We start from the raw sequence: 26,194 nt of genomic DNA, 5'->3' as shown, positions 1-26,194 counted from the left end.
GGCTGTCACGGCCAATCCAATAGCCAGTGGAGTTTTTGGGCCAATGAGAAGCTTTGGGCATTGCAAGGCTGAGCGAGAGTCCTGAAATTTCAGGATGCTGAGCGAGAGCTGCAATTCCAACCTAGCATTCTCACCCAGCCCTAGCCCTCTATGGGGCTGTGAGACTTCCCTGGTGAGCATGCGTTGGGAAGTCCTCTAAGTGGAGGTTCTTCTCAAAGAAGCTAAAATTCAGAATTTTCTTTTTGTGAAAGTCTTAGATTTTATGATTGGTCCAACTCCCCATTTTCTGTTTCTTTCCCTTAAAATCCTCCACCTTTTTCCGTCCTCTCTCTCTCTCTCTCTCTCTCTCTCTCTCTCTCTCTCTCTCTCTCTCTTTCTCTCTCTCTCTCTCTCTCTCTCCTTCCTTTATCTCTTGGAGTCTACCGACACATCATCTCCAATGTATTCTTTTTCGCTTTTGCAGGCCTTATGAATGATTAAATATCATTCACCTTGTTTAAATTCTTTGTTTAAATATTTCTAGCTTTTTGAGGCTCCACTTTTTCTTCCCCCTTTCTCTCTTGTTTCTATTTTGGTCCCCCTTTTCTTGGCCACTTACGCTTAGTGCACACGCGCAAAAGAATGCGTAGTTGTTCAAGAGAGTCGTTTCATTCACACGCCAAAATACTCAGGGCACTTCACGTATTTCATGGAGGATTGCAGGACATCTTTGAATATTTGTAGAGAGCTGTGCCACTTTGATTGGCTTGCCCATCAAGATCTGAAGCATTAAAGGCAGCTCACCCCAACAACAGTGCCACATGCCAGATTCAGATTGGCTTCCAGAAAAATGGCACTCTGGTGCTGAGTTTTGCAACCTCCAAAATGGAGGTGCCATTCTTGACACCAAAGGCCCTTCACTTCTGCCTCATAAACTGTGCAAACCTGGAAAATGAGCCACCAACTTCGCATAAGTGGCCTCGCGTGCACTGACCCTTAATGTCATTCTAACTTTTTCTCCTTCTTTTCCTCTTTCCTATTGTGAATCCCTTTCCCCTTCTTTTCCTGTTTCCTATTGTGAATCCCTTCATGGCAGGCCACTTGAATGTGGTTCAACTTGTTTTAAATTCTTTTTCATTTTGGTCCTGCAAAGGGGAGTAGTGGATTTTTGCAAAGGGGAGTAGTGGATTTTTGGGAGGTGGGTGGAGAAAGTAGATTTGTGAGAGTATTTCGTCGTGTTGACCAGGTTAGTGGTTGACTAGGGTTAATGCTTAGGTTAGTTTGTGGGTAGGCAGGTTTGAGTCCGGTAGCGAAGACCTAAGTAACGTTTAGGGTTAGGGGAAGTTTAGGATTAGAAAGTAGTTTAGGGTTAGTATTTAGGGACCTTTGGAGCATTCTTATCACATGTGGACATCTCTCCTTGTCGCCTCCTCCTCGCCTCCTCCTCGCCTCTAGATCCCTCTTGTGTCTCTGTTATGCGATCCTGCACGCAATTGTTTGCAAGAGAGCCGCTCTAGTCTGCTATTTTCGTTTGTTGTTGCTCTTCTGTTGTGTATCCTGAACAATCCCAAACATGCAACTTTCTAAAGTTGCATGTCAGTTTGTATGGGGAAATCAAAAGGGCCTTCTAGAGACATTGTGTGGTGTCACGTACTATGTGGTGTTTGGCAGTTTTTGGCATCGACATGGTTGTAGAACTGAGCATAGTAGATGCTTTTTCTAGTTTTCGTTTGTGTTTGTCTGTCTATATAAGAGTGTAGGTCTAGAGTGGATTGGTGTGTGGGGGTTTCAATGATAGCGTGTTGAGATCATGTGTCGATTGGAAGTATCTACGCTTGGAAGGGGGTCGAGATGAGCAATGTCTGCGAAATGGAAATGGTCGAATCTATGGGGGGTGATTGTGCGCTTCATTTGTGTCTTTATTTTGTTCTATGTTTCTGTTTTTGTCTCAGTACGAAGGCTGGCAAATTGTATTGCATTAGGATGTTTTCGATTGTTTTCTGCATGTATGCTCCATGATATCAGCGCCATGGTGGCTCTTCTCTCTTTCTTATCTGCTTATGATTTGTTGAAGCTGTGTCTTGTTGAAAGGCTAGTATGAATGGAATCGCAAAACGTCTCTGATCTGATATTTTTCCCAACTTCTTGCAATCCTAAGATGGGTCGAGGTGGGGGAACATTTGTCGAGGTCCACCCTTGAAATACTATCGATAGATGCCAGAACAAGAACAAGATAACTTATTTTCACCAAGCGGGCTCTACTGATGTGGTACAAACAAACAAAAACTCTAAATGAGTTTTCAAAATTTCATTACGAAAACTAACACTCCCTGAGGTAAATCCTTTTCACCTCAGACACGCATAATAAAATAGGTACTGACCTCTAAGAAGAACCCGCTAGCTGAATCTACATCTATTCGGCTCTCGGACTTCCCTCCATCTCCACGTCGCAGTCACCTCACCATCTCAGCCATTTAATGATCCACTGATGAGGCTGAAGGCGTTTGGGGTCAAAGAAGGATAAGGTTGGCTGATTTCACAACACGTGGCAGTCCCCAGGGAGGAGATTTGTCACATCCATTCATTGAAATGCTTGAGGACGACACGCAGTATCTAAAGTCTGAACTCTTCAACATGAATATTGAAGGTAGATTTCTAGTTAACATGCATGGTGCGGTCGCACGATTTATTCCTTTACGGAATGTTGCTGCTTAGCCCTTCTCATCATGATACTTCTACTACAATATCTTGTAGTAGTGTGTGGTTTTCCAGTTTGCCATTCTGCTTTCCTCTTGTACAGCAAACGTTTGCACATTGTACAACACAGTTCCGTCATTTTTCGAAGAAGCATGGAATGTTAGTACTTCAACAGTACAGTGAGGATTGATCTGTTGATTGCGGCATGACCGAGCCGATGTTGGAATGTCTTGTGGACTAATATGTCGATCTGAATTGTTGAAGGGAATCGAGCCCAAGATATACTTTGTGTCAAAGGTGAAAGCTTCAGTGATGGATGCGATAAAATCACTTGAAGAGCTGAATGCGCTATGGCATAAATCTTCGCATGTAGCTAGAGATGTGAGTGCCTCGTACTGATGAGGACTTATCTACTATAAATCTGCATGATCACTGAACTCCTGTTGAGTATCTGCACCTATGGCAAAAGATGGAGTCGGATCCATGCATGAGAGTGATGGTTGTACATCACTAGTATTAGTTTATGCTGATATAGATGAGACTACCTAGTACTGAGGACTTACCGTCAAATATTCCTCATGCTGAGGGTTTACTGCTAAATGTGCCTCATGCTATAAGGGCTTACCAAGAAGTGGGCCTCATGCTGAGGGCTTACCGAGGAATGTGCATGTTAAAAAACTGTGGGCTGATCCATGCTAACATTCGAAGCATCTACATCTGATCTGTCAAGGTCAATGAGGCCCGAGTTTGCATCATGGACTGGTACATACCCTGTGGCAATAAATGGTCGAAGAAGGTTCTCTTTCCACTCATTGATATCATCCAGAGTCATGACTGGTGTATCATCAACTGTGTCATGAGAATAACTCCATGTTGGAGGCGGTGTAGTACTGTGTGCAAGAGGCTTACCCGTGTAGCGATGAGAGTGTCTACCCATGAGAACACTATGTGAGAGCTGCCACTGGGGGGCTTACGCTAGGCGATCAAAACCAAGTCATGTGAGAGCAACTGTGTGCCAAGGATTAAGCTTGCAACATGATGGTGACAACTGAGTGTCAGGTGTAGCCAAGAGGTTGTACAAGACTGATGTATGTGTGTAGGAACCAATGCCAAAAATAGTCAACAAATGTGATTGTACATGGGTGGCATGTGTTTGTGAAAATGTGTAACAATCCTAAATCTGAGAGAGGGATAACTTTGCCAAGTGTCACCAATCGTGATGAACTATCGAATGCCAAGAGAACTAAATTGGTGTCAGTGTATGAATGTGTATACTGATGATAGATCCGATGGGACTGACGCTGGTGGGAACTAATCGGGTAATGTGGCAATGGCTTACTTGGCTTTATGGAGTTGGATCTCCTCTATGGCTAAGCTAGTCTATATCTAGACTATGCATCAAAGCATCAAATGCAGCAAAAGAAATTTATCTTGAATCATTTTATGTGCTGGGTGCACTGGAAAGAATCAAGAGGTGGTTTTGATGATGAGGATTGCATGATGCTAACCTATGTATATGAAATTTGAGGTGACTGGTGCTTAGAGCACAAGTAGCAAGCAATTTTGCTTTTTGGAGTGCTGTAAAATTCCCTTTGGATCAAAAGATACAGTCCCTGGAAAAATAGGTGAAACTTTGATCCCAAGAAGGGGTTCCAAATGGATGGTGGCTTGTGGAGGTCACATGTAGTAATGCACACAATGCCTGTGAGGGGATTGTGCTTAGAAGACACTTGGTGCTGTGCATGCTAATCCGACAGAATGCTCATGTGGTAGGTGATTGGGCACTGCCATGTGTCATGAAGCTAGAAGGATGACTCAAGGTCAACCTAACTAAACCGAAGGAGTACATAGTGGTTAACCAACCCTGGTCGAGCCTTATCTGACACGTGTCAAAGGCTAAACTAAGCCTTGCTGACCTTGGATTATTGTCACCCGAGTTAGGTTGATCGAGGTCATGAGAGTGACTGCCATGTGGCCAACTATGGACCAACTCAGACTAACCAAATCTTGGTTATTTTATCAACTATGGTAAAATCTTATCCTCCACCTGCCACATGTCAATATCAGGACTAAGATAAGGGCACCAGAATAAAAAATATGCGATGAAATCTTGAAAAGATTTCGTTTGATAGAACCGTCGACTGGAGCTCGTTGTTGCGTAGTCAAGGAGGAGGCATTATTGTTGAGGCTTTGATGGCCTATAGCTCATAGCAGTGATGGAAGCTCAGGCACTGGAGAAGTCTTGCATTGAGGCTTGGAGTCAAAGATGGCATGGCAGTAGGAGTCTCTTGGTTGTGGATGTCATTAAGGGCTGGCATTCGTTGAAGTCCCTTGATGGGAAGCCCTATAGCCCTGCGAAGGAGATGGAGGTGTCTGAGTTGCTTGTTGAGAGCCGCTCGGAAATTCTATACACAATCATACAAAAAATTAGGGACATAAGAAAGAATCAAGAAACATCAACTAAACTCGTATGACAATGTTCTTGAATTGATTGTTATAAACTAAGCCAATCACAATTCCTCAAGTCTAACAAAAACTAAGAGAACAAACGCAAGGAAAAAAAGAAAAAGATCTTTTGTTATAAGTGAAATTTTAGATGGGATTGATGGTAACACTGTTTCTACAAGATCTTCTTTAAGATATATCAAATTCAAGGTTTTTAAAGTCTTATCAATATGATCTCTTTGAACCTAATTTGCATGAGTTAGACTAACTATACTAAGCTAGACTAACTAGCTCAAGTTAGTTTAGTTAGGTCTCCCACCTAGGGTTAGCCAACGTGAATCAAGGTTAGATGTAGTTAGGTTGGAGTTAGAGATAGTTAGGTTAGTCTTGAACTTTTCCTTGTATTTGAAGATGGTGCCTTTGGGATATATTTCCTTTGCAGTACGAAATATTGGTGTCCAAGTGTGGTTTATCTAGTCAGTATAGGTGTCTTTGTTAGTTTTTATTGTAATCAATCCCATGGTAGCGTGTGAGAAATGTATCTAGACAATGTCTTTGCATTGGAATGTTGACATTTTCTTACAGACCCCATCATCCTCATTCAAAGGCCATCTTGTTGGTTAATGTTTCCAAAGAAAAGTTCTATGAGCAAACCCTCTTTTATCTCTATGGTTGTCCTAAGACCATCAGTTGCCTTCACTATTGCAAGGTGTTTCAGTAAAGTAATCAATTGCTTTAATTGTGTATGTTTTGCCTTGCATTGCTTGGAGAGGACACATTCGTTGTGTTTATTCATAGGCACGCTCATGTAGTAGAAGAGGTGCAGGAGGACGTGGTCATTAGAGGGCATTGTTGTTTATGTAGTTAATTTGTTCTTGTGTATGGGTAGAAGTTCTAAATGAGTTCAAAGTTATTATGAACACATCGTCTCGTGATGCATTGTTACATTAAGCTTATAGCACTCAATTTTATTTCTCCAATTTTTATTGGCCATAGACTCTAATGTATCTTCATTTAGTTTGAACACCCAAGCTTCTTTTACCGGTTTTTCTTGATAGAAATCTCCATAGCATATGACATCAACTTGGCCAAAGTGTTCATCAAAGATCCTTTTCAAGAAATGCATGCGGTGGTATGTGAAATTGAGAGTTTTGCATCCCACAAGTGATATCTCATTAAAGACAAAAGCAATTGCACTTGCTTGTAGAGGCTGCTCAATATATCTAATTTCTCATGTGGGAGGGATTGCAGGTTCTTGATATGAATGGGCAAGTGCAATGCGAAATGAATGGTAGTGCCATGTATGTTGTAGGGAGCCTTACTAGTGTAGACAAATAAAAGAACCTTTGGAAAATTTAAGTCATTTGATAGTATTGCTTGATTATATTATCTAAGTAGTTCTTGATTAAGAAGTAGAAGATATGTTTTTCTTGTGCTCACTCCCTAGTAAGAAAAAGGTAGATTTTTCATTTGGGTTAATTCTTTTAAGTATAAGAAGATAATCAAAATTGTTTCTTTATTTGTAGTTAAGGCTTCTAATTTTCTTGAAGTACTCTTCAATGGGTAATAGTATTACCTTTTTTAGTTGGTATTAGGAAGTTACCATTTTTTGTGTTTTTTGGAGCAGTGGCATATCCAGGACAATATCCTATGTATTTTAGTTTTGTTAAAGTCTCTTGTAGCTTTGTTGTCTCCAAGTCATCCAGTGTGTCGAGGGCATCAAGGATTTTCTCATTTGTCGTAATTGAAATTGAACTTGGATTTGTTATGTAGTATAGTCTCCTTTTGTGCTCAACAAGCATCTTTCCATGAGCTAAATTGATTAAGATGTTTGAACTCATCATCTTTGAATGGAAAATATAGTAGAAGTTGTTCTCTGTGGTAGTTGTTTGGGATCTTTTACAATATTGAATTTTACAAATCTTAAGAAGTAAGGCAAATAGTATCCATCCTTTGCCTTTTTATGTACTTATCACAATGATGGTTTCACATGCTATATTAGTTGACCTTTCTTCCCACTTTTGACGTTGATGTTTTCTTTTTAATGTCAACACTTGACCATTGGGTTCATTATTTAGTGTTAATAAATTGGAATTCTCTACATGCTTTGTGTAATAGTAGTGAGAGTGCAATGAAAGATGCTAGTTGAGCACTCATTTTTTGTGCATGCAAGAATGCAGTTCCCATTCTTCTCAATCTACTTTGAGTGTTTGTACTTTCTTGAATGCATTCTCTCCTTATTTGTTACAAGCATGTAGTGATTGTCTTATCCATTTTTGTGATATATGGTGTACAATATGATGTTGCACCATATGGATCCATAATGAATTGAAGATCCATGTTAGATTTCCACAAGAAAGGTATTTTTCTATTGAAGGCATTAGTGAACATGCATTTTGGATGTCTTTTCAAGGATAAAGTTGGATTTGTTAGTTGTGATCTTATTGAGAGAACATAAGTTGCTATTTTGATATTTTGTGCTCTCTCTCTCTCTCTCTCTCTCTCTCTCTCTCTCTCTCTCTCTCTCTCTCATGCCCATGTTGATGTCGGCCCCTAGTCGGCAATGCCTGACTACAAACCAACAATGCCTGATTGCAAGCAGGCGAACTGTCAACACACAATGTGGCCAACTATAGGAACTCAATAGAGAGGGCCGAGTCGAAGTATGCAGGCGAGATGACCCTATAGCCTGCCTAGCCCAGTCTTGTTGTTTCGAGCTCATGCTTGCTATAAAGTCAACAATCTATTGTGGACTCATCTGATCCGCTCGTGAATAGATGGATCAACTACTCACTGATTTGGAAGATCTACAACTTGATACACTTGGAGCCACTGATGGAGGCCAAGGATACATGGCATTGATGCCCATAGGTACATTTTCCCCTATCCATTGCTTGATAACTTGCACCACCTCAAGGTCCACAATGCTAAGGCATGCAAATTTGTACAAGCTGCACCTATGGGTCAAGTCCACCACTATCATTGATGAACCGATTTATCAATTGGTTTTGCATGCATGGTTTGCTCTTGCTTAAGAACTTGTCACTTAGATGCTTGGTTGGCCGTACCTTGATGCCTAGTTACTCAGATACTTGGGTTGGGAAGTCAAACTGAATAAGGGCTAACATTTTGCCTCCACTCAAAGCTTGGTTGTGTGTTCGTGGATGTGGAACAAAGTCAAGGACAAGCTAGAACAAAGTCAAGGACTCGCTCGAAGGAGCCTAGCTTCAAAATTGGATGGCCACATTGGACTGTGCCATCAAGGTGTTGCAACAACAAGGGACCTCTTATGCTTGAAAGCTAGCCATTAGCAACAAAAGAATATGGGAGGTGGTCAAGGTAGAGGAGCCATGGAGGAACCAGGTATGTCAATTGGATCGTGTAAAACATAAGGACCAATGGGTTCCTTGTCAGTCGGAGCCATTGGTCGAGGCCAAGGATATAGGCAAGAAATTTTTTTGGGTGTAGATGCCAGTCAACTCCTTCATTTCTCAATAATTGCACCACCTCAAGTTCCACAATGCCAAGTTGTGCTTTTGTGAGAATGCATTTTAGTACCTTGTTGGAAAACTCAACTTATGGTCATTACAACGAGGATAATAAGTGTTTGGCATTCAGTGTATGACCATGAATCATTTTTGTTAAAGAGGTGAAATTTTCATTCATAAAATGGGTTCCTTGGTCAGTAATAAACTCCATTGGGAAACCATACTTGCAAATTATATACATATAGATGGATGCATCAATTTTACGAGAAAAAACCTATGAGCAGGTTTATCTGAGCTTGTCTTTCAAGAGATTTAAAAAATTGTATTTCTTTAGGAAACATGATTTTTACACTTATTTTTTCACTACAACTAGATCGTGTTATCATAAAAACATACATAATTTTCACTCATTCAATTTTACATAACATAAATTTCCTTCTTCATAGACATCCTTTGTACCCTTGTTATTACCTTAAAAAAGTGTTGAAAAATAATTCCTTTAAGAAACATCCCTCATAATCACTCTCAATGTAATAATATTATACAAATATAATTACTTATTAAACACATTTATATCAATATGACAAGAGCTTTCTAGTGTTTTAATAGCATAAATAACAAGATATTTATGGATATGTTTCTAAAGACATTTATATTACTATAAATAAATATTAAGTTGGGCTTATGTATCACTCTCATAAAATATATGTAATATTAAATACTATATATGCAAGATTTTCAAAAATATAACCCCATAAATGTGCTCAAATGGGGGTTTTAAATCAGTTTGAGTGGCTAAATGACTATATTTAGACATTGCATGTGAAAGTTATGGCACTTTTAAAAGTGTTGTCCATGATAGTTTTGCCAGTGAAGCTACTTGGGAAGACCTACTTCAAAGGGGTTTCGCTAGCAAAACTATTTTGATGGCTTACTTCAATGAGTTTTCTTTGGATAAACCCGTTCATGAGGCTAGGTTGAGAGAGGGTTTTCAATGTCACCCCCTATGAAGTAAAACTTGTAAGACGGATCATAAGCGAATTTTCATAGAGAAGACTACTCTACATGTGGGTTTCTTCAAAATTTATCCCATTATGTTACTCACCATTCCCAAAGATTCATGTAAAGATTTTTGTATAAAATAGGCATTGCTATAATACTTTGCATATATTCTAAGTGAAACTATGTTTTGTTCCGATCTATTTTTGCCATATGTTTACATAGTTGGAAGCTTTTTTTCCCCTTCGGTCACCTTCGGTCAGATGCTTGGAAGATTTTGCTCAAAAAATGGTCATCCCCCATATAGATGAAGTTAGCCATGCTTTGTGCTTAGTTGTCTCTTAGTGCCTTAGCTTCCACCCACTCAGTGGCATAATCCGTGGCAACAAGAATGCATTTTTTTTCAATGTATTCAGCCAAATTTTTGAATGAACCTATGTGATCAAGGCCCCGACATTGAAATTCTTCCCAAGGTTGAATCGATTAGAGAGGCATGTGTTGTTGTGGAAACAAGAGACCCATTCTTTGGTATACATCACATACTAGGCAATAAGTATGAGCGTCTCGGAATCAGGTGCTCCGCTAAAATACTGCTTGCATAGTCTTTGAGTTGTGATTTGTCTAGTAAAATGTCCTACTATGAGTCTAGTGTGTGCTTCATGCAACACGATTGCTTGTTTATGAGGTATGATAAAATGATGCAGAACCCTATGTCAATAGAGTTGGCCTATGATTAAGCTATATTTCTATGCTTCAAGGAAAGCTTTCTATGATTATCTTGGGCATATGCTTGGGAAACATGGTTTGTGATAAAAACTTCAACATTTCAGCATACTCAATTTTAGATAAATCTACTACAAATAAGCATTTGGAAGCTTGGTTGTTACTCCTTGAGTGTGGTGTGGGGCAAGCATATGTTAGACACAGTCTACCCCTACATGTGAATTCCTTGGTATTATGAATAGCCTTGAAAGTAAATTCTTGTTATAGCAAAATTCGATGCACCAATCCAATGCACCAGCCATCCATGGATGACTGTTTTGTTAATTAAACACAAAATAGCTTAGTAATCATGATAGACAAGAAATGTATTTCCAAGAAAATAGTGTCAAAATTTTTTAGCATCATAAGCCATCCCAAGAACTTCTTGCTCAATCGTGCTATAATTTCACTCGAGTGGTGTCATAAGCTAGCTGGCATAGTATACCGGGTATTCTAGTCTACCATCTGGTTGTGCTATAATGATGCAAATGTCATACCCTGATGCATCAAAATGAACACAAAAAATTACATCCCACCTAGGTTGACTTAGAATTAGTATCTTGGCTTCACATTGTTTAAAAGCACAAAAAGCTATTGGTGACTCTTCATTGGTGTCTTTCTTAGTAAGCTCATAAAGAGGAACTAAAATCTTTGCAAAGTCTTTTACGGACCTCTTGTCGAAGCTAATGAACCAACAAAGACTCTGGAATCTACTCCATTGCTCAAATCTTTCTTGGCGTAGTTCTAATTCCTTCCTTGGAAATGACATATCCAAGTAGTATACACATCCTAAGACAAAAGATACACTTGGTCAAATTCACAAAGATCCTTGCTTGCTTATGCTTGGCAAAGAATTTCTCAAGGCAAGCAAGATGTGCACAAATTGTTAACTAAACACAATATCATTTAGGCAAAATCAATCAATTACTCCATGAATGTCTCGACCATGAATCTCTAGAATGTGGATGTTGCATTTCGTAGACCAGTCTCAAGATAACTTTGTAGGCATACACTGATGAATGCATTGTTCTACTAGTCCTCACATGTAGATGGTATCTGATTATACCTATTGTACCCATCCATAAACGAGTATATCTCGTGTCCTGCTACTTGGTCAAGGATGCCAAAAGTGAATGGAATAAAAAATGGATCTGGTACTATCTGAGCATTGATCTTCTGATAATTAACACATACTTGAGGCTTGCTATTCTTCTTAGGCACCACCACGATTGGAAATAGCCAATTGGTTTTATTGATTACAAAGATGAAGCTTGCTCAGATTAACTAATTGAGTTTGAATTTTACTTGCTTGCCAAATTCTCATTCATTTAGTACCTTTACTAAGAAATGGGCTTGGCATCTAGTATTAATGAAATTCGTTACTAGCATATCTCAGGTGGAACACCCCATAGATTGGTGTAGCCCCAAGAAGATACATCTTTATATTCAATGAAAAGACTCTTCATAGCTTGGATTTGATCACCAACACATTTTTAATTACCAAAACTGGCTATGGCTCCTCTAATTCAGCTCTACTAAGTCGAGCAATTGTCATTTTGGGCTCGGCTACTACTCCATCTCTATTGATATCTATAGTGAAATGCTTAGGAAATATCTTGCTATTTTTTATCTTATCTTTTTGGAGCCACCTATAAAAGATCTATTTCACCAACTAGCAAGATGTGCATTTCCCTTAAACAAGACTTGACATCTTGTGGAAATTTATCATTGACCTCCAAGTCCTTGTGTCAACAAAAGCTACTTTTCTTGGATTGGTTGGGAATTTCACTTTGTTGTCCTTGGTTTTGATTATCACCCGTAGAAATGACAATCAAAATTATACGATAATGAACTCCTCAATTGTGATGACCACATTAGGTAACATGAGGCTTACGTTCCATTAGTCTTTGATCCGGCTGCCACACATACTCAGAATGGAGAGGGCTTTAAATTATGGCGATTTAACCACTTCACTATGGTTTCTGACATGATATTCACTTATGAGCCACCCATCCACAATGGCACCTGGAATTTGTTGCTCATTAACCTTGAGAGTAATGTGAGGATAGCCATGTCAACCATACGTATATCAACCACTGGAATGGTGACTACAAAATCCACCACTAGTGCAAGCTTCTACTTGGTGTCAGTTGCTCGATGAGAAATTCAAGGATGAGGCCAATTGCAAAATCTCATCCATTGTCGGGATTACCTTCATATTTTGGAGTGTTTTTGGGGCTTGGGTTATCTTAGAGCTCAAGCCGCTTTCTTGGCTGCTTGATTTGGGGTTTGACCTATTTGTTGAGGGTTTATGCTGCACAATCTCTACTTGCATTTTGGGTTCTACTCGATTGGAAAATCGATTGAAAGTGCCTTACCTTTCAAATCTTTAGCCATCTTGGATGCCACCCATACCTATTCTTTCCTATTAATGTCTTTAGCCATCTTGGATGCCATCCATACCTATTCTTTCCTATTTATGTCTTTTTCTTGGAGGGGTCCCTTCCTAGGGCTAGTTCCCATCCCTTGAGAGCAAGTAACCACTTTGATGTCAATTGCTCCATCACTTTAGCAAGGACTATTTTAATCACTTCAACAAGGATTTCTTGGCAATCTAGATCAATCTCCCATCTTTTAGCATTACTCTTGAGTATCTTGATGTGCTCCAACAATAACTTACATTCCACCTTGGTGTGACCATCTTGTAGCCATCTAAGCCAAAATTTTCACAGCTTATCAAAGTAAAATTCTAAGACCTGAAAGGGACCAAGGAAATGATCTTTATAGTCTAGTCACTTGCAAAGCTTTTTGCCAATCGGTTACTTCACATATCGGTAGCATATGTTCAAAGTGTTCTCTAGAATATTCAAGTAGGAAATCAATCAGGAAGACATCCGAACCAAGCTAAGTGACTTAAAGTAGAAGAAGGAAGAGTCTATATAGGATTTTTTTCTGCGTATGTGGGCACTCATCTATCAGATGAGTATACCATTGGATGATAAATCCATGTGTTCTTGGTTGAAGAAGGGTGAGTCTATACATGCTTTCATATGTGCGCACTCATCATTCAGACGAGTACACCACCAAATGATAAATCCATGTGTGCCTAGTTGATCATTGGCTCGCACATGCATCTGAATTCACTTGAGATAAAAAACCCAATCAAGACATATGATGAGCTTCTGAATCAAGCCATAGCCTTGGAGAATAGTTGGACAGCCAAGTCTAAGGCGAAGAAGAAAGTTGAGCAAAGAGAGGAAGATGATGCCTCAACATCAGTGAAAAGAGGCAAGCTAAAGTCCAAGCTTAAGAAGGTCTTGCAAAAGAACTAGGTATACAAGGACAACCTAGAACCAATGAGAACTGGTGCAATAAATGCTCCTGACATGGGCACATAGGGATGAATGTCAAACAAAGTAGTGTGATTCATGTTCCAAATTTGGAATGATCAAACGAAGTGTTGGTATGTACTACGGATGTCAATTAGGTGGCTCAGGAAACCAAGCCAAAAGATGAGTGCATGCCAAGGCCTGAGCAAGACAAAGGGAAAGGCAAAGGAAAAGGTGATCAAGGTCAACATTAAGGGCCATAGATGCCTTGGGGCTCCTTGGTCTCGATCGTTCCACCATGACTCCTTCCACCACAACTTGTTATGGGCTCCGAACTCTGCATCTACTATCCCCATGGCCAACTGGCCTAAGCTCAAGCCTCCACCTAGCCCCTGGGTGTGGGTATCAGTAGTCATTGTAGTGATACGCATCATTCATAGGCTTTGGCTTCATGCAGTTGGTCTGCCCCCATGTCCTCAAGTGGATGCTCGTGGTGACTCAAGTCACTGGACTTTTCTTGTTGAATCGTCTTTCACCATCAGATGCTCATTGTGACTCAGCCTATCTTTCCTTAAGCCCGTTCCATCCTTATGCTTTCCCAAACTTGGGATATCTTGGCTCTCATCTCATGTATTGTTCACAATCAAAATCTTGTTGTGATTCGGGGCTTGATGCTCAGTAAGATCTTGGGTAGCCGTGTTCATGGTCCAGCTCTTGTGCCACCTTCCTTGCTAGTGTAGGTCTTGTTTCTTGGACTTGTCAACCACATTCTAGGCTTGTTCGTGGTGCACCTTTGTTGTGTGGTGTTCCTTGTTTGAGGGACGTGTTGTCTCTGGACTTGATGATCGCTCAACTTCTTGAAAGTTGTCCTTGTGGTTTGACTCATAGATGGCTTTGTGTGGAGGGACTCTAAATCATGGCTCGTTGTCTCAAGGAATGCTCAAAGTCTTCTTACAGCCACCTCGATGAGGGCACTTCCATAGCTAACTTTTGGCATACCTAGGATGCAATTCATGGATAGGTTCACTTGTGGTCTCAATGTAATAGTTAAATGCCATCTCTTTTGTAAATGGGTGGGTCCTCTCAATCCTTGTGCTCTCCACTGCTATGAAGAGCCATCTACTATTCCCATTCTTTGCCATCGGTCATCCATCCCTAGCACCGAATTCATTCCAACTCCCAAACTGGCTAGATTCAGCCTTCTTCATCCTCGATGTAGATGTTCCTCTTGATTGGCTACATAACGTTGATGTCTTTTTGAGCGTGTGTTAGAGACATTCGCTCAAGCTTAGAGTACTTTACAAATTTCCTACGAACAATCCTCCATCCAGCCACCTATTGTTGTACACGACTTGTTGTCTCAAATGATTGGATTACTTGTTTGTAATAATATGCTATTCAAGAAATTGTTGTAACTCATTGCTTGTTAGCGTGAACTATTTCTCTCGGTGACTATGCACTTGTAACTGCTACTACTATTACTCATTCCACTCTTTCCACTCATTCTTATAGTGCTTTTCCAGTAGGATCGCCAAATATTGATAGTATTTTATCTCACCCCTTGGTTGACCGGTGACTACCTAGTGCTTGGTTGCAAAGAAATGAGCATCGTGTGAACACGTTGATCTATGACTACCCAGTGCATGGTTGCAAAGAAATGAGCATTGTGTAAACATGTTGCAGTAATCGTGGATAGAATCATTTCGAGATAGATGAATGAGCGAACAAAGAAATAATGAAAGCCCTTGTACTACCATAAGAAAGTGCTCATAGCCCATTACAGATAGCCATAGCTGCAAAGGAATTGCTTGTTTAACAAGGTGTTGGTGCAATAGGCCTTACACACTCACGTCAGCTCAAGGCACAGTCTATCTCTACCTTGAGCAACACCGGCTCAAGAAAATGTCTAGGACTCTACTTAGACACAATTGATCAGACCCTGTTCTACATCGGGTTTTACACTTAATTACTGAAATAAAACATGTAGACTTAGAGCTCTTGTTATGAACTACCTTCCCAAAATCTACCCGTAATAATATGTGAATGGATTTCATGGATTGGCTTTGCCAACATGGTTTCCTCCTACTTGTTTGTGCTACTTGAGAACTTGCCGCTTGGGCACTTTGTTGGTAGTGCCTTTGTGCAAGGTTACTTAGCTACTTGGGTTGGGCAACCAAATTGACTAGGGGTTGAGAGAGAGGGAGAGAGAGAGAGAGAGAGAGCATGATTAATTATAAACCAGATTGCAAATCACCGGAAATGGGGTTCATATACACATGAATGGATAAGGGTTTGCCCCTTTGCTCCACATAGTCCTCATGGTGGGAGTGTAATATGTAGTGCAATTTACCAAATGTTTTAACAAAGCTTTGTGCCTATTGTGAAAGACCCCACAATAGGACCTTCTTTTGTATTGTGCATGGTTTATGACTTTGGGTTTTTATAGTGGCACATTTTTTATGGTTATCACTAATAGTTTGTAAAGAAAATGATTTTCTATATGAGAGGAGTACTTAATGAATATGTGAACCAAGTCCAATGATGGAAGAACGTGTGATCAAGCCTATAATAGATATAGAGTGCCTAGTTATGACAATCAATAATAGAGTGAGTATTGTGTATATAATATGCATGCAACATGGTAAATGAAAGGAAAATAACATGACATTGCAAGTTGCCAAATCCTTCTATGGTCTGAAACAAGAAACTTTGAACCGATTCCCCATGTGATGTTCAAATCATTGTACTATGGAATTGTTGGCACCTATAATAGATTTTATTCATAAGGGCGTAGATACAGTGAGCAAATGTACCACCCCATAGCCAAAGAGGAAGGTGTGATCCTCAAATGCAACAAAGAATATAATACAACATTAGGTTTAGTAGGAGTGGAAGAAGATGCCAATTGCAAAAGTGAACTTTAGTAAAGTGGACAACTTATCTAAACAAGGAGGCCATGGCTTGGCATACACATGGTTTGTGGGATTATTAAAAGTCCAGCCAAAACCTTCACAATTACAAGGAAAATAGATTTCCAAGGCACCAAATACAATTGAGTGAATGTATTGAAAACCTCTAATTATGATAAAGTTAAAACAAGAATAAAGATAGTCCCTAGTCGCACTCTTTAAGGAGTAGATATAGGTTTAAGGATGCCTTGAAATTATTGATGTTATCGTTCTTGCTACTATCGGTATTATTGTTTGTTTGGGAGGTGGACGAGAAATTTCAAACATTTAGAATTAGAAAGAGTGACTAGGGCCCTTGACTTAACTAATGCAACTTAAAAGACATGTTGGAGGTTGTGCCTAAAGGAGAATTACAATCCTTAAGTTTGGAAATTCTTTATGGCTCCTTGAGTACCAAAGTAGGCTTGTACACTCTAATCAAGAGAAACACTCCAAGGGATACCATTTAAAATAGAAAGAGGCATTAAAAATATCCCATAGGCATTTGTTTGGTATTTTGGTGAATAGTCAATCCTAGACAAGGAATAAGCAATTTTCAAAATATAACTCTAAGCATAGATGTAGACTTTAAACTTATTCCATACTAGTATGCCCTTAGGCTTGTTTTATATTCTTACTTTTTGAGATAGTTGAGCAAGTGGGCAACTTTGTAGCAAGTGGGGCAAGCATGCCATGAGGTGAGATAGCTAGTGTAGAAACAAGACTCTTTGCCATCACAACACTAAAGGTGAGATAGATAGTGTAGAAGCAAAGACTTTTTGTCATCACAACACTAAAGATCTAAATGAAAAGAATGTGGACTACTTCTTTTTCATACTTGCTTTGAGACCCAATCATGGAAGGACTAGCACCTAGACAAGAATGTAATGAGAGTAAAGCATGTCGGTGATTGGAAGGTGATAAGATCGTTACTTATGTTGGTCCAAAGAATTTCTAGAGTAAAGTGGAACAAGGGCAATACAAAGGAATCACTCCACTTTTATACTTGTAAATCTTTCCAAAATTTTTTTAATGTCTACGTGTTTGTTAAATACCCATGTCCCTACCATTTGCATGTCCATGCAAATTGTACTAACATGCTTAGCTACAATGACATGTTGAGGCCTAAAGTGGAATTGTTACGCTTGGCTAAAATAAATGAAAGTTGATAAAAATGTTGAGAAGAAATAAAAAATATGGCTATACTTAAGTGCATGTCGTCTTAAAAGACTAGAAGTTTTTCTTGTAAAAATATCTACAATGATTTGAGGTAGAGCGAGAGACACCTAACAAGGTGGCAATATTACTCTGAAAGGGTGATAAACGTGTAATTTGTCCTTGGTGATTGCATTGGTCTTGCCCACTCCAGTGACACGAGATTGTGAGGTGCCTTCCACGAGATTGGTGGTTGAACCATGTAATGAAGGAGCGAGTGAGTTAACTTTGGAAGTCTGTATTGGTTAGGTGAGGGCAAAGGTTACCAGGCGGTGCGAGCCATCAGCCTAGCTCTTTGTGCAGGTGATGAACTGTTTTGTCAAGGGGGGGTTGGAACGATGTTCTGTGAGATAATGCACTCGTCTTTGTGTTTTTTAACGCGTCCCAATGGGGCTCTTCTATGGAGTGAGCATGTTTTGACCATGAGCATAAACTCCCTAAAAATATTTTAATAAAAATATTTTGTCATTAGTAATTTGGGATCTAAGGGTGCAAAAATACCACAAAGAAGGTGTTTTTTTTTTTTTTGGGGGTGGAAATAAAAATCTGGTAGCACCGTCTTTCTTTTCCACATAAGAGAAAGAGGAGATGTAAAAGCTGCACACACACACACACACAACCACACCAATCAGAGCGACGCGTAGAAGCCCCGGTATCCCTTGCACCGCCCTCGCGCATCCAGCGATAGCACATTGAGCCACTCGTCGAGTTGTGGTAAGAGCCTACTTCTGAGCGAAAGGATAGGAGGACAAACAAACAGAGACACACAGAGAGAGCGAGAGAGCGAGAGAGCGCGCGCACGAGAGAGAGAGAGAGAGAGAGAGAGAGAGAGAGCTCTTAAGGATTTGTGTGTATGTGCGTGCGAAACAGAGAGAGAGAGAAAGAGAGCTTGCTTCGAGAAGAAGAGATTGGACGTGGGCGAGAGGGACAGGGGGGGAGAGAGAGAGAGAGAGAGAGAGAGAGAGGCTTTGGAGCCGGGAGACGATATATTCCCGAGAGAGCTCGCTTTGGAGAGGAAAATTCGAGAGGAAAAGGAGAATTATTGGAGAGGGCCTTCGGAACAAAATCCGAAAGGCGTGGAGAGATTCGTCCTTTCGAACCAGGGGAGAAAGTACCACCAGAGAGATCTCGCTTCTCGCTTTGGAAACGAAGGAAAATTAGAGAGGAAAAGGAGAATTATCAGAGAGGGCGTCGGAACTAGATAGAGAAGTGCGAGGAGAGGAAGCGCTTAGTTCTGGATTTAGAAGTCAATGAGTTCTCGGGAAAGTCGGAACTTCGTTTAACACGCATCTCAGGAGCCGAGGTTAGGAAATTGATGTCGTTTCTCTGCGTTTTGCAGGCGCAAGCTACCTCCGAAAGCATTTGGCTGTGATTCCTGCAGATCATCGATCTCAAGAAAGGGAAAGACGTGCTTGCGAGTTGCAGTGTAGCAAAATTGCGCGCGCCTTCTAGTTTTTTGAGTCAGTTTTTCTGGCTTGTTTGCAGTTTTTGACCGCGTGCTGTTTCGTAAAGCGTCCCTGAAGGGGTGCTACCAAGGCAGGAGGACATATTTGAACGCTTCGAGGGAAACGATTTCTTTGGTAGACGGTGATACTCCCGAATTGCAGTCGGGACAACGGCATTTTGGGCCGCCGCATCCACGCGCATTCCATTTGTGCTCGCAAATCTGGAGAGAGGAAGACCCCCAACGTCTAAGTCGGCCGTAACGGGAAGTCGAAGCGAATTTTCCTTAAATCAACGTTTGTTCCATCGCTCAACAGTTTATGCTCCTCTTGACCCATTACAGAAGTTTCGGGTCAGAGATTTCGAAGAAAGCGATCCTAGGATTTCTTTGAAAAGAGCAACGTGTTGATGCTTGCTGTTTTCAACGGTATCACGGAAGCGAGCGCTCTGTTCGATTCTCATTTAGAGGGAACCATAGATTGCTTCATGCACTGCAGAAATCTAAAGAATGGCAGCCGGTACCGAAGTAACTCAGCCTGTAAGTGCTCTAGACGGAGCATACGAGGGGCTCCCTTTGGAAGCTCATCACAGAAATATGGAGAAAGGCATTGCGGGGGATGACAATAATTGCCAGTCAGAGACTGGCAACTCGCACAAGGATGTTATGGGCAGACCTCCTCGCCCTTTGACCGCCATGCAGAGGCAGTGCTTTCACGCCAGTGGGTCTTCACAATTTGCCAATTGTGACAAGGTATAAGCTTTTTTCTGAGATGAGAGTGAAAAGATTGCTCTGTTGCAGGCCTAGAAACTTGCCAGTTGATTGACCGATGCACAGAGGGAGGCATACTTGTTTTGAAAAAATCTTTAGGCTTGTCTTATTGTTGATGCAGGTCGAAGCAGGTCAATGTTTTCAATTGTACGAACCTTCTGAGGTCGTTGAGTTCAAACCTGCTGTCCGATCGGGCGTTTGGTTTGACATAGGCTCGAGGCGAGCCATGGAAGATGAACATATATGCATTGATGATCTGGTGCATCATTTGGGTTCAATAGCTGTGGGAAAAGGCCCGGGATCTTATTATGGGGTAAGGCAAAAGTCAAGGAACTCTATACTTAATAGTTATTTATGAGGTTGGGGGAGGCCAATAGGGTACTGGGCTAGATTTTTTTGTTCTCTTTTATCCTCTGGAGTCAGGATGTAACCTCTCTGATCAGAAGTTCCTTTACTTAGGGCCTGATTTTTGGAAAATCTAAAGGCTAACGTAGGTTTGTGACTCGTAGGTTCTGATACTGTTTCATGCCTTTCACAGCATGTAAACGAAGTCGGGAAATCCTTCTTTGCGTCAGTTAATTGTAATGTGCTTGGGCTTAAATTGCACGCTTCATATAGGAACATTTTCGGATGAACCTTTCTCCTGGTTTTTAATTGTGCTTGTACGCAGTACCTGTATATGGCATGGTGATGTGACCCTGACAAGTCATTGCCATTGTTTGGTCTTGCGTAGGTCTGGTATGCTATGTTTCCTTAGGTATCATTATGACTTCAGTTCTAATTTGATGTGGTTCCAGGTATTTGATGGGCATGGTGGGAAAGATGCGGCAGAGTTTGTCAAGGAAAAATTGCTTAAATATATTGTAGAAGATGTGGCCTTTCCATCTGCGGTAGAGGCGGCTATGCATCATGCGTTTTTGCGGACAGACAAAGCTTTTGCTGAAGTCTGTTCAATGGATCATGGTTTGTCCTCCGGCACAACAGCTATAACTGTGCTAGTTCTTGGAAGGTCTGTACTTCCTAATTTTCTATTCTTTATTTTATTTGTTTGGTATCAGATAATTTTTGGCTGGTTTTGTGACTTCTCTACTGATGTCTGGATATTGTTTTGTCTGTTTTGTCCTGGCAGAAGAATCATTGTTGCGAATGCTGGAGATTGCAGAGCTGTTCTCTGCAGACGGGGGAAGGCAGTTGAAATGTCAAGGGATCACAAGCCTTCTTGTCTACTGGAAAGACACCGTATTGAGGCTCTTGGAGGTTTCGTAGATGATGGTTACTTGAATGGGCAGCTTGGTGTTGCGAGAGCTTTGGGGGACTGGCACATGACAGGGCTAAAGGGTGTTGGTTGCCCTCTCAGTGCAGAGCCTGAAGTGAGGCAAGCTGTCCTAACAGAAGATGATGAGTTTATGATAATTGGCTGTGATGGGTTGTGGGACGTGTTCACAAGTCAGAATGCAGTGGATTTCGCTCGTAAAAGACTGCGACAACACAATGATCCAGAGCAATGTTCTCGTGAGCTTGTCAATGAGGCTCTCCGCAGAGATACGTGTGATAATCTGACGGTGTTGACAGTCTGTTTTCAAATGACCCCTCCACCTAGACTGTTTACTAATCTTTTAGTCAGGAGAAGCATATCTGCTGAAGGCCTTCGCAATCTGCAGGAGGTGTTAGACAATACTCCATAAGTGAGGTCTCTGTGGCCTGTCTGAGCTTTGGAAGTGCATTTGTACATAGTATAATTTGCTGACTTGACATATAGCTAATAGGTTAACAAGAGAGCTTCTTTTACAGTGTCGTGTTCAGTTAGTAGTGTTCAGCTCTGAGGAGACCTTATGGCATTCTTTGAACCAGCTCTGTTAAACAAAAGCAATAATTCTTGTTTCAAGGACCAGTACTCTGATTGACTATCTAGATTCTATAATGCCTTATTGAAGATAGCCAAACCGGCCATATCTTATAATGAAGCAACCCTTAGTGTTCTTTATTGCTCAAAGGATAAAGGACAACTTTCGGCCGTTGTTTCTTCCTTACTCATGTTCTATAGAATCACATGAGAATAATGCAAGGTGGAATTTGAAAGTTGATACAGTTGCAAAATGTGGCGATTGGCAAGGGCAAGTGTACATCATGAGATCCTCTGCAGTTAATGGGATGGGTTGGTCCGGTGAATTTGTTTCAGCAATGACGTTTCAAACAAGTTTGGCTTTAGGGAGGATTTGTGCTCCTGTTTTACCATGGAATTGAATGCAAGAATGTCTCAAAGGTATGTTCATTTGAACTGATGCCAGGGGTCTCGACTGCCCATGTTTGCTATGAAATGCAATGCATGAGACCAAGCCAGTTCAATCAATGTATGGGAGCTTGGTATGCCAATCATGGTGTTATCAAAATGGAAAGTAGGGGATGTGAGATATTGTGCTAAATGTGCACTCAGAATGGGATTGGAACATGGTAGGTTTTTGCTTGTCTACGCAAGTATCCTGGGCAGAGGCCATGGCTGCTCTGAGCAGGCACAAGTGGTCAATTAAAGCGCAGTATGATATGGTTGGCATGACAAGAATGACACAAATGAAGCAGAGTCATCCAATCAACTGCACTAGGAATTGTGTTTGCTGAGTCATGAAATGAAAGGTTTCATGGGGTTTTTGATAAGCTTTTTAATATGAAAGCCGAGAGATAAAAGGGTGCAACAACCATAACTATATCACATGTCCAGTGTCCAAGATGGTTACCATGTTTATTTTTGTGGAATCGTCCCAAGTTGCCAGCTCCTCATACGTGTGCTGACTTGCTTTTTGTCAATGTCTTTTCTTGAATGCGTTAATTTATTTAATCAGGAACATAAGAATTGTTTGCTAGAAATTAAAAATTTCCCTCTTGGTCATTTGTACCATCACACAGCCCAGTGCGTAGAATTGACCGTCTGTGTAATCCAAAGGTGGATTGTATAGAGCAATACCTATGGGCTGGGTCTTAAAGTGTGTTCTTCTATAGAAGAGAAAAGAGTCTTAAAAGTAAATACAGGATTGGTTAGGAGTCCAAAATATCCAATTACAATTGACAGAAGGCTAGATTCTTTTTATCCCACAGCTTGTGTGTTCTTCGGTATCTTGCCCTTTGACCAGTAAGTTCTCTCTTAGGATGTTAATACTAGCAAAAACTTACTATACTCGTTCTCTACTGTAGTTTTGGAACCAAACTTGTGCATATCTTTGGTTTCCACGATTTAAGTTGTTATCTTTGTGAAGCTCGAAGTCTCATAAATATTCAAGGTGCAGCTGTAGGGCTGCTCTTTTAAGTTATTGCTTCAAAGACATGGTTCATGAGAAGATTTTGAAATAATTTGGGAGCGGATTGAATTTTTCCTGAGAGTGTTAAGACAAGTGTGCAGAAATAATGCATTTTACTGAACGTTCTACTGAAATAAGTTTGGAGAATTCAAACGTGCATATAGGAAAGCTTGTTTAACGTTTTAAATTTTGGATAGACAGATATAGATACAAAATTGGGAGTGTTTTTTGCTGGCCCAATGTGCTGCAGGAATGAAGTAGTACAGCTCTGATGAACTCTTATGTGAGTTTGATGAATATCCTAGCATTCTGTTTTTAGTGCTAACAAATTGAGATAATTCAATGAGATGATTTTTGACCCCTATAAATTCTAAGATCCTTAATGAGAGTAATATAGGGACTTCAGTTATGCAAGGATCTCTATGAGTCTAGGTATTATATCGATATTGTTATTTAATTTGCAATCCAAATTGCTTGGGATTGCCTAGGGCTATCATAGGTGTTGAAATATTATAATCTTATTTGGGTATTGACAATGGGAGCATAATCATAAGACGCTTTAAGGGCCCTGTTATGAAGAAAGGTGCTGTAATGTAATGACAAAAACTGCTGGGTGTAGACACATAAATGTGCACTAAAATGTGGTCTGGGACACTCTTAACTAGGAATGCTTGTTAGATGCTTTAAGGGCCCTGTTATGAAGAAAGGTGCTGTAATCATGTGTGATGTGCCCACTGAACAATAGGTCAATCCCTTTGAACACTCTGAAGTCTACTCACTGAATTGTGGAACGTTAGGCTTCACGTAATGTGATGATGTGAAACTGCATGTGAGCAAAGGGACTGACTTTGAGTAGGAACTACTTAGGAATTTTTTGGCATGGCTTTGATTGGCTACTTTGGAGTACTCTTCACTATGGATGATCTAATATACTCTGAATAGGAGTCTAGTCCAACTATCGAGCAATGTTAGAGCAGCAAGTAATTACTTTTCTTTGTTCATTTTAGGTGCTTGGTCAGATGCGTCGATGTAGAGGCTGATGTTCGTGCAAGAAGTGAATTTGTCGCCAAGGCTCAAAAGTATGTGATACTTGCACCAAAATTTTTGTATGATGTGAGAAGCATGTAGAGCATAAAAAATCGAGGGTTTTTCCTTTTTGGAGCGCCCTCAATTTCTTCCTGGATCAAGAGATATCACTTGATCAAGGTGGAGGGGCAAAAAGGGTGCAAAATGATGGTATGGCCAGTGTGTTCACATGCAGGGGTGTGCTAGTGAAGTAGTGTGCTGAGGTGGCAATTGGGTTCACATGCAGGGCACAATGTGCCTGCAGAGTGTGTGCTTGACAGGGCATCATTGCCAAGTGGCAGATGTTGAGGTGGCAGTATGCTAACTGGGCACTTGTGTTGATGTGGCAGTGACACATGTCACTGATGATGTGGCACTTGTTGATGTGGTATTGCTTGTGTGGAAGCCCACATGGTAGATGGCATGGTAGATCGGGTGATGATGTGGCTACATGCTACATGTCACAAGGTTGTGGTTGATGATGTGGTAGATAAGCTTGCCACATGTCAGCTCTTTGAACACACCTGTGTGTTGGGTAGCCCTTAGGATACGGTCGATTGTGTGCCACGTGTCCAACTATTGACGAAGCCTCATTAACCAAGTTGGTTTTCTTAACCTAACCTGAGTGGGATGATATCTTGCTACGTGTCAAGATAAGAAACAACCTTGTTGAGAAGTGACGGAATCGCCAATGGTCTTCGTGAAGCGAGATGTGAAATATTATTTTTAGATGGCGGGCTGGCTTTGAGCTTGCAGAGTCACAGATGAGGTGCTGCCCGGTTGGAGGAGCTATGGCATAGAAGGGCATTTTGCATGCATCCCCGGGAGCTAGGAGGCGTTGAAGCAGTGTGTGGCTTGAGAGGTCGATGGCGCCTTTCGCGTAGGTCATTGAAGACGTATGCAGCTGTTGTTGTAGGCTAGGAGTGCCATTCATCGACAGAAGCAGTTGGGAGCTCATTTGGAAGAGTCGTGGTGGTTGGAGCATCTCGTGAAGAGGCTCATGAAAGAGTCCATCACTAGGTGAGCGTTGGTAGAAGGTGGTAGAGTGAGTCTTTCGGCCGTCATGAAGAGCAAGGTCATCGTGGTAGAAGACCTGCCGGCCAGACCTGCTGGCCGGCTGTAGAGGCAGGTCATTGGGCGCGGTTGGCCTTGTGCCAAGTCGGGAGCTTGCTTTACTGATCAGTCGCCCGTGAAGTTACAGCCGATGCTGCTAGGCTGCGATAGAGGCACTGCTGTCGTGAGCTCGTGAGTTTTGGAGAAGGTACATGGAGCTTGATGATGCTTGAAGCTCGATGGTATTGGGAGCTCAATGGTACTGGAAGAGCTTGAAGCTGTGTACTTTGCGTCGTTTGGAGCTTTACATGCATTCAAGAGGTGCCGGTGCTGTGGACAATCGCAGTGAGATCGCAGTTTGGATCTGGACGTGGCTGTTTGCTGGTGGGCATGCGATGGCGGACTTGCAAGGCTGCTGGTGGCCGATGTTGCAAACCCGCTTTGGAGAGGCTGGTAGAGTCGCTAGGTCAAACCTCCTAACCAACTAGCAAGGCTAGCTTAGAGTCAAAGGATGGAGGAGTTTCGCCTCAGCCGAGAAGGAGCTCTGTGGGTTGCTAGAGGTCTTGAAGGAGTCGTTGTAGGAAGCTTTTGGCTGGGCGGCTCTTTGAATGGACTCTTTAAGGGAGTCCTAGGAGCTTTTGGTGAAGAGCTTGATTGTTCTGTTACACTGATTGCTTGGTTGCCAGCCAAAGCTTCGTGGCTTCCCAGTCGA

General features: G+C 41.2%; 1 protein-coding gene across 2 annotated transcripts; it reads left to right on the top strand.

Moving 5' to 3' along the window:
- Positions 1–18,439: 18,439 nt before the first annotated feature.
- LOC147892102 (putative protein phosphatase 2C 57) lies at positions 18,440–22,849 on the top strand. 2 transcript variants are annotated; one of them, XM_087388472.1, is made up of 5 exons: positions 18,440–18,576; positions 19,202–20,056; positions 20,196–20,387; positions 20,872–21,083; positions 21,204–22,849. In XM_087388472.1, exons 2-5 carry the CDS (start codon positions 19,814–19,816, stop codon positions 21,757–21,759), a joined length of 1,203 nt encoding a protein of 400 aa, XP_087244598.1. In that variant the 5' UTR covers positions 18,440–18,576; positions 19,202–19,813; the 3' UTR covers positions 21,760–22,849. The 2 variants fall into 2 exon arrangements, with proteins under 2 accessions (XP_087244598.1, XP_087244599.1); XM_087388473.1 differs by lacking the exon at positions 18,440–18,576 and adding an exon at positions 18,599–19,165 and having other exon boundaries at positions 19,348–20,056.
- Positions 22,850–26,194: the final 3,345 nt, after the last annotated feature.

Source organism: Dipteris shenzhenensis, chromosome 17, assembly GCF_047967505.1.
Source record: "Dipteris shenzhenensis isolate YYH24624 ecotype China chromosome 17, Dip_SZ_1.0, whole genome shotgun sequence".
NCBI lineage: Eukaryota > Viridiplantae > Streptophyta > Polypodiopsida > Gleicheniales > Dipteridaceae > Dipteris > Dipteris shenzhenensis.
This window is presented reverse-complemented; position numbering and strand designations above follow the sequence as displayed.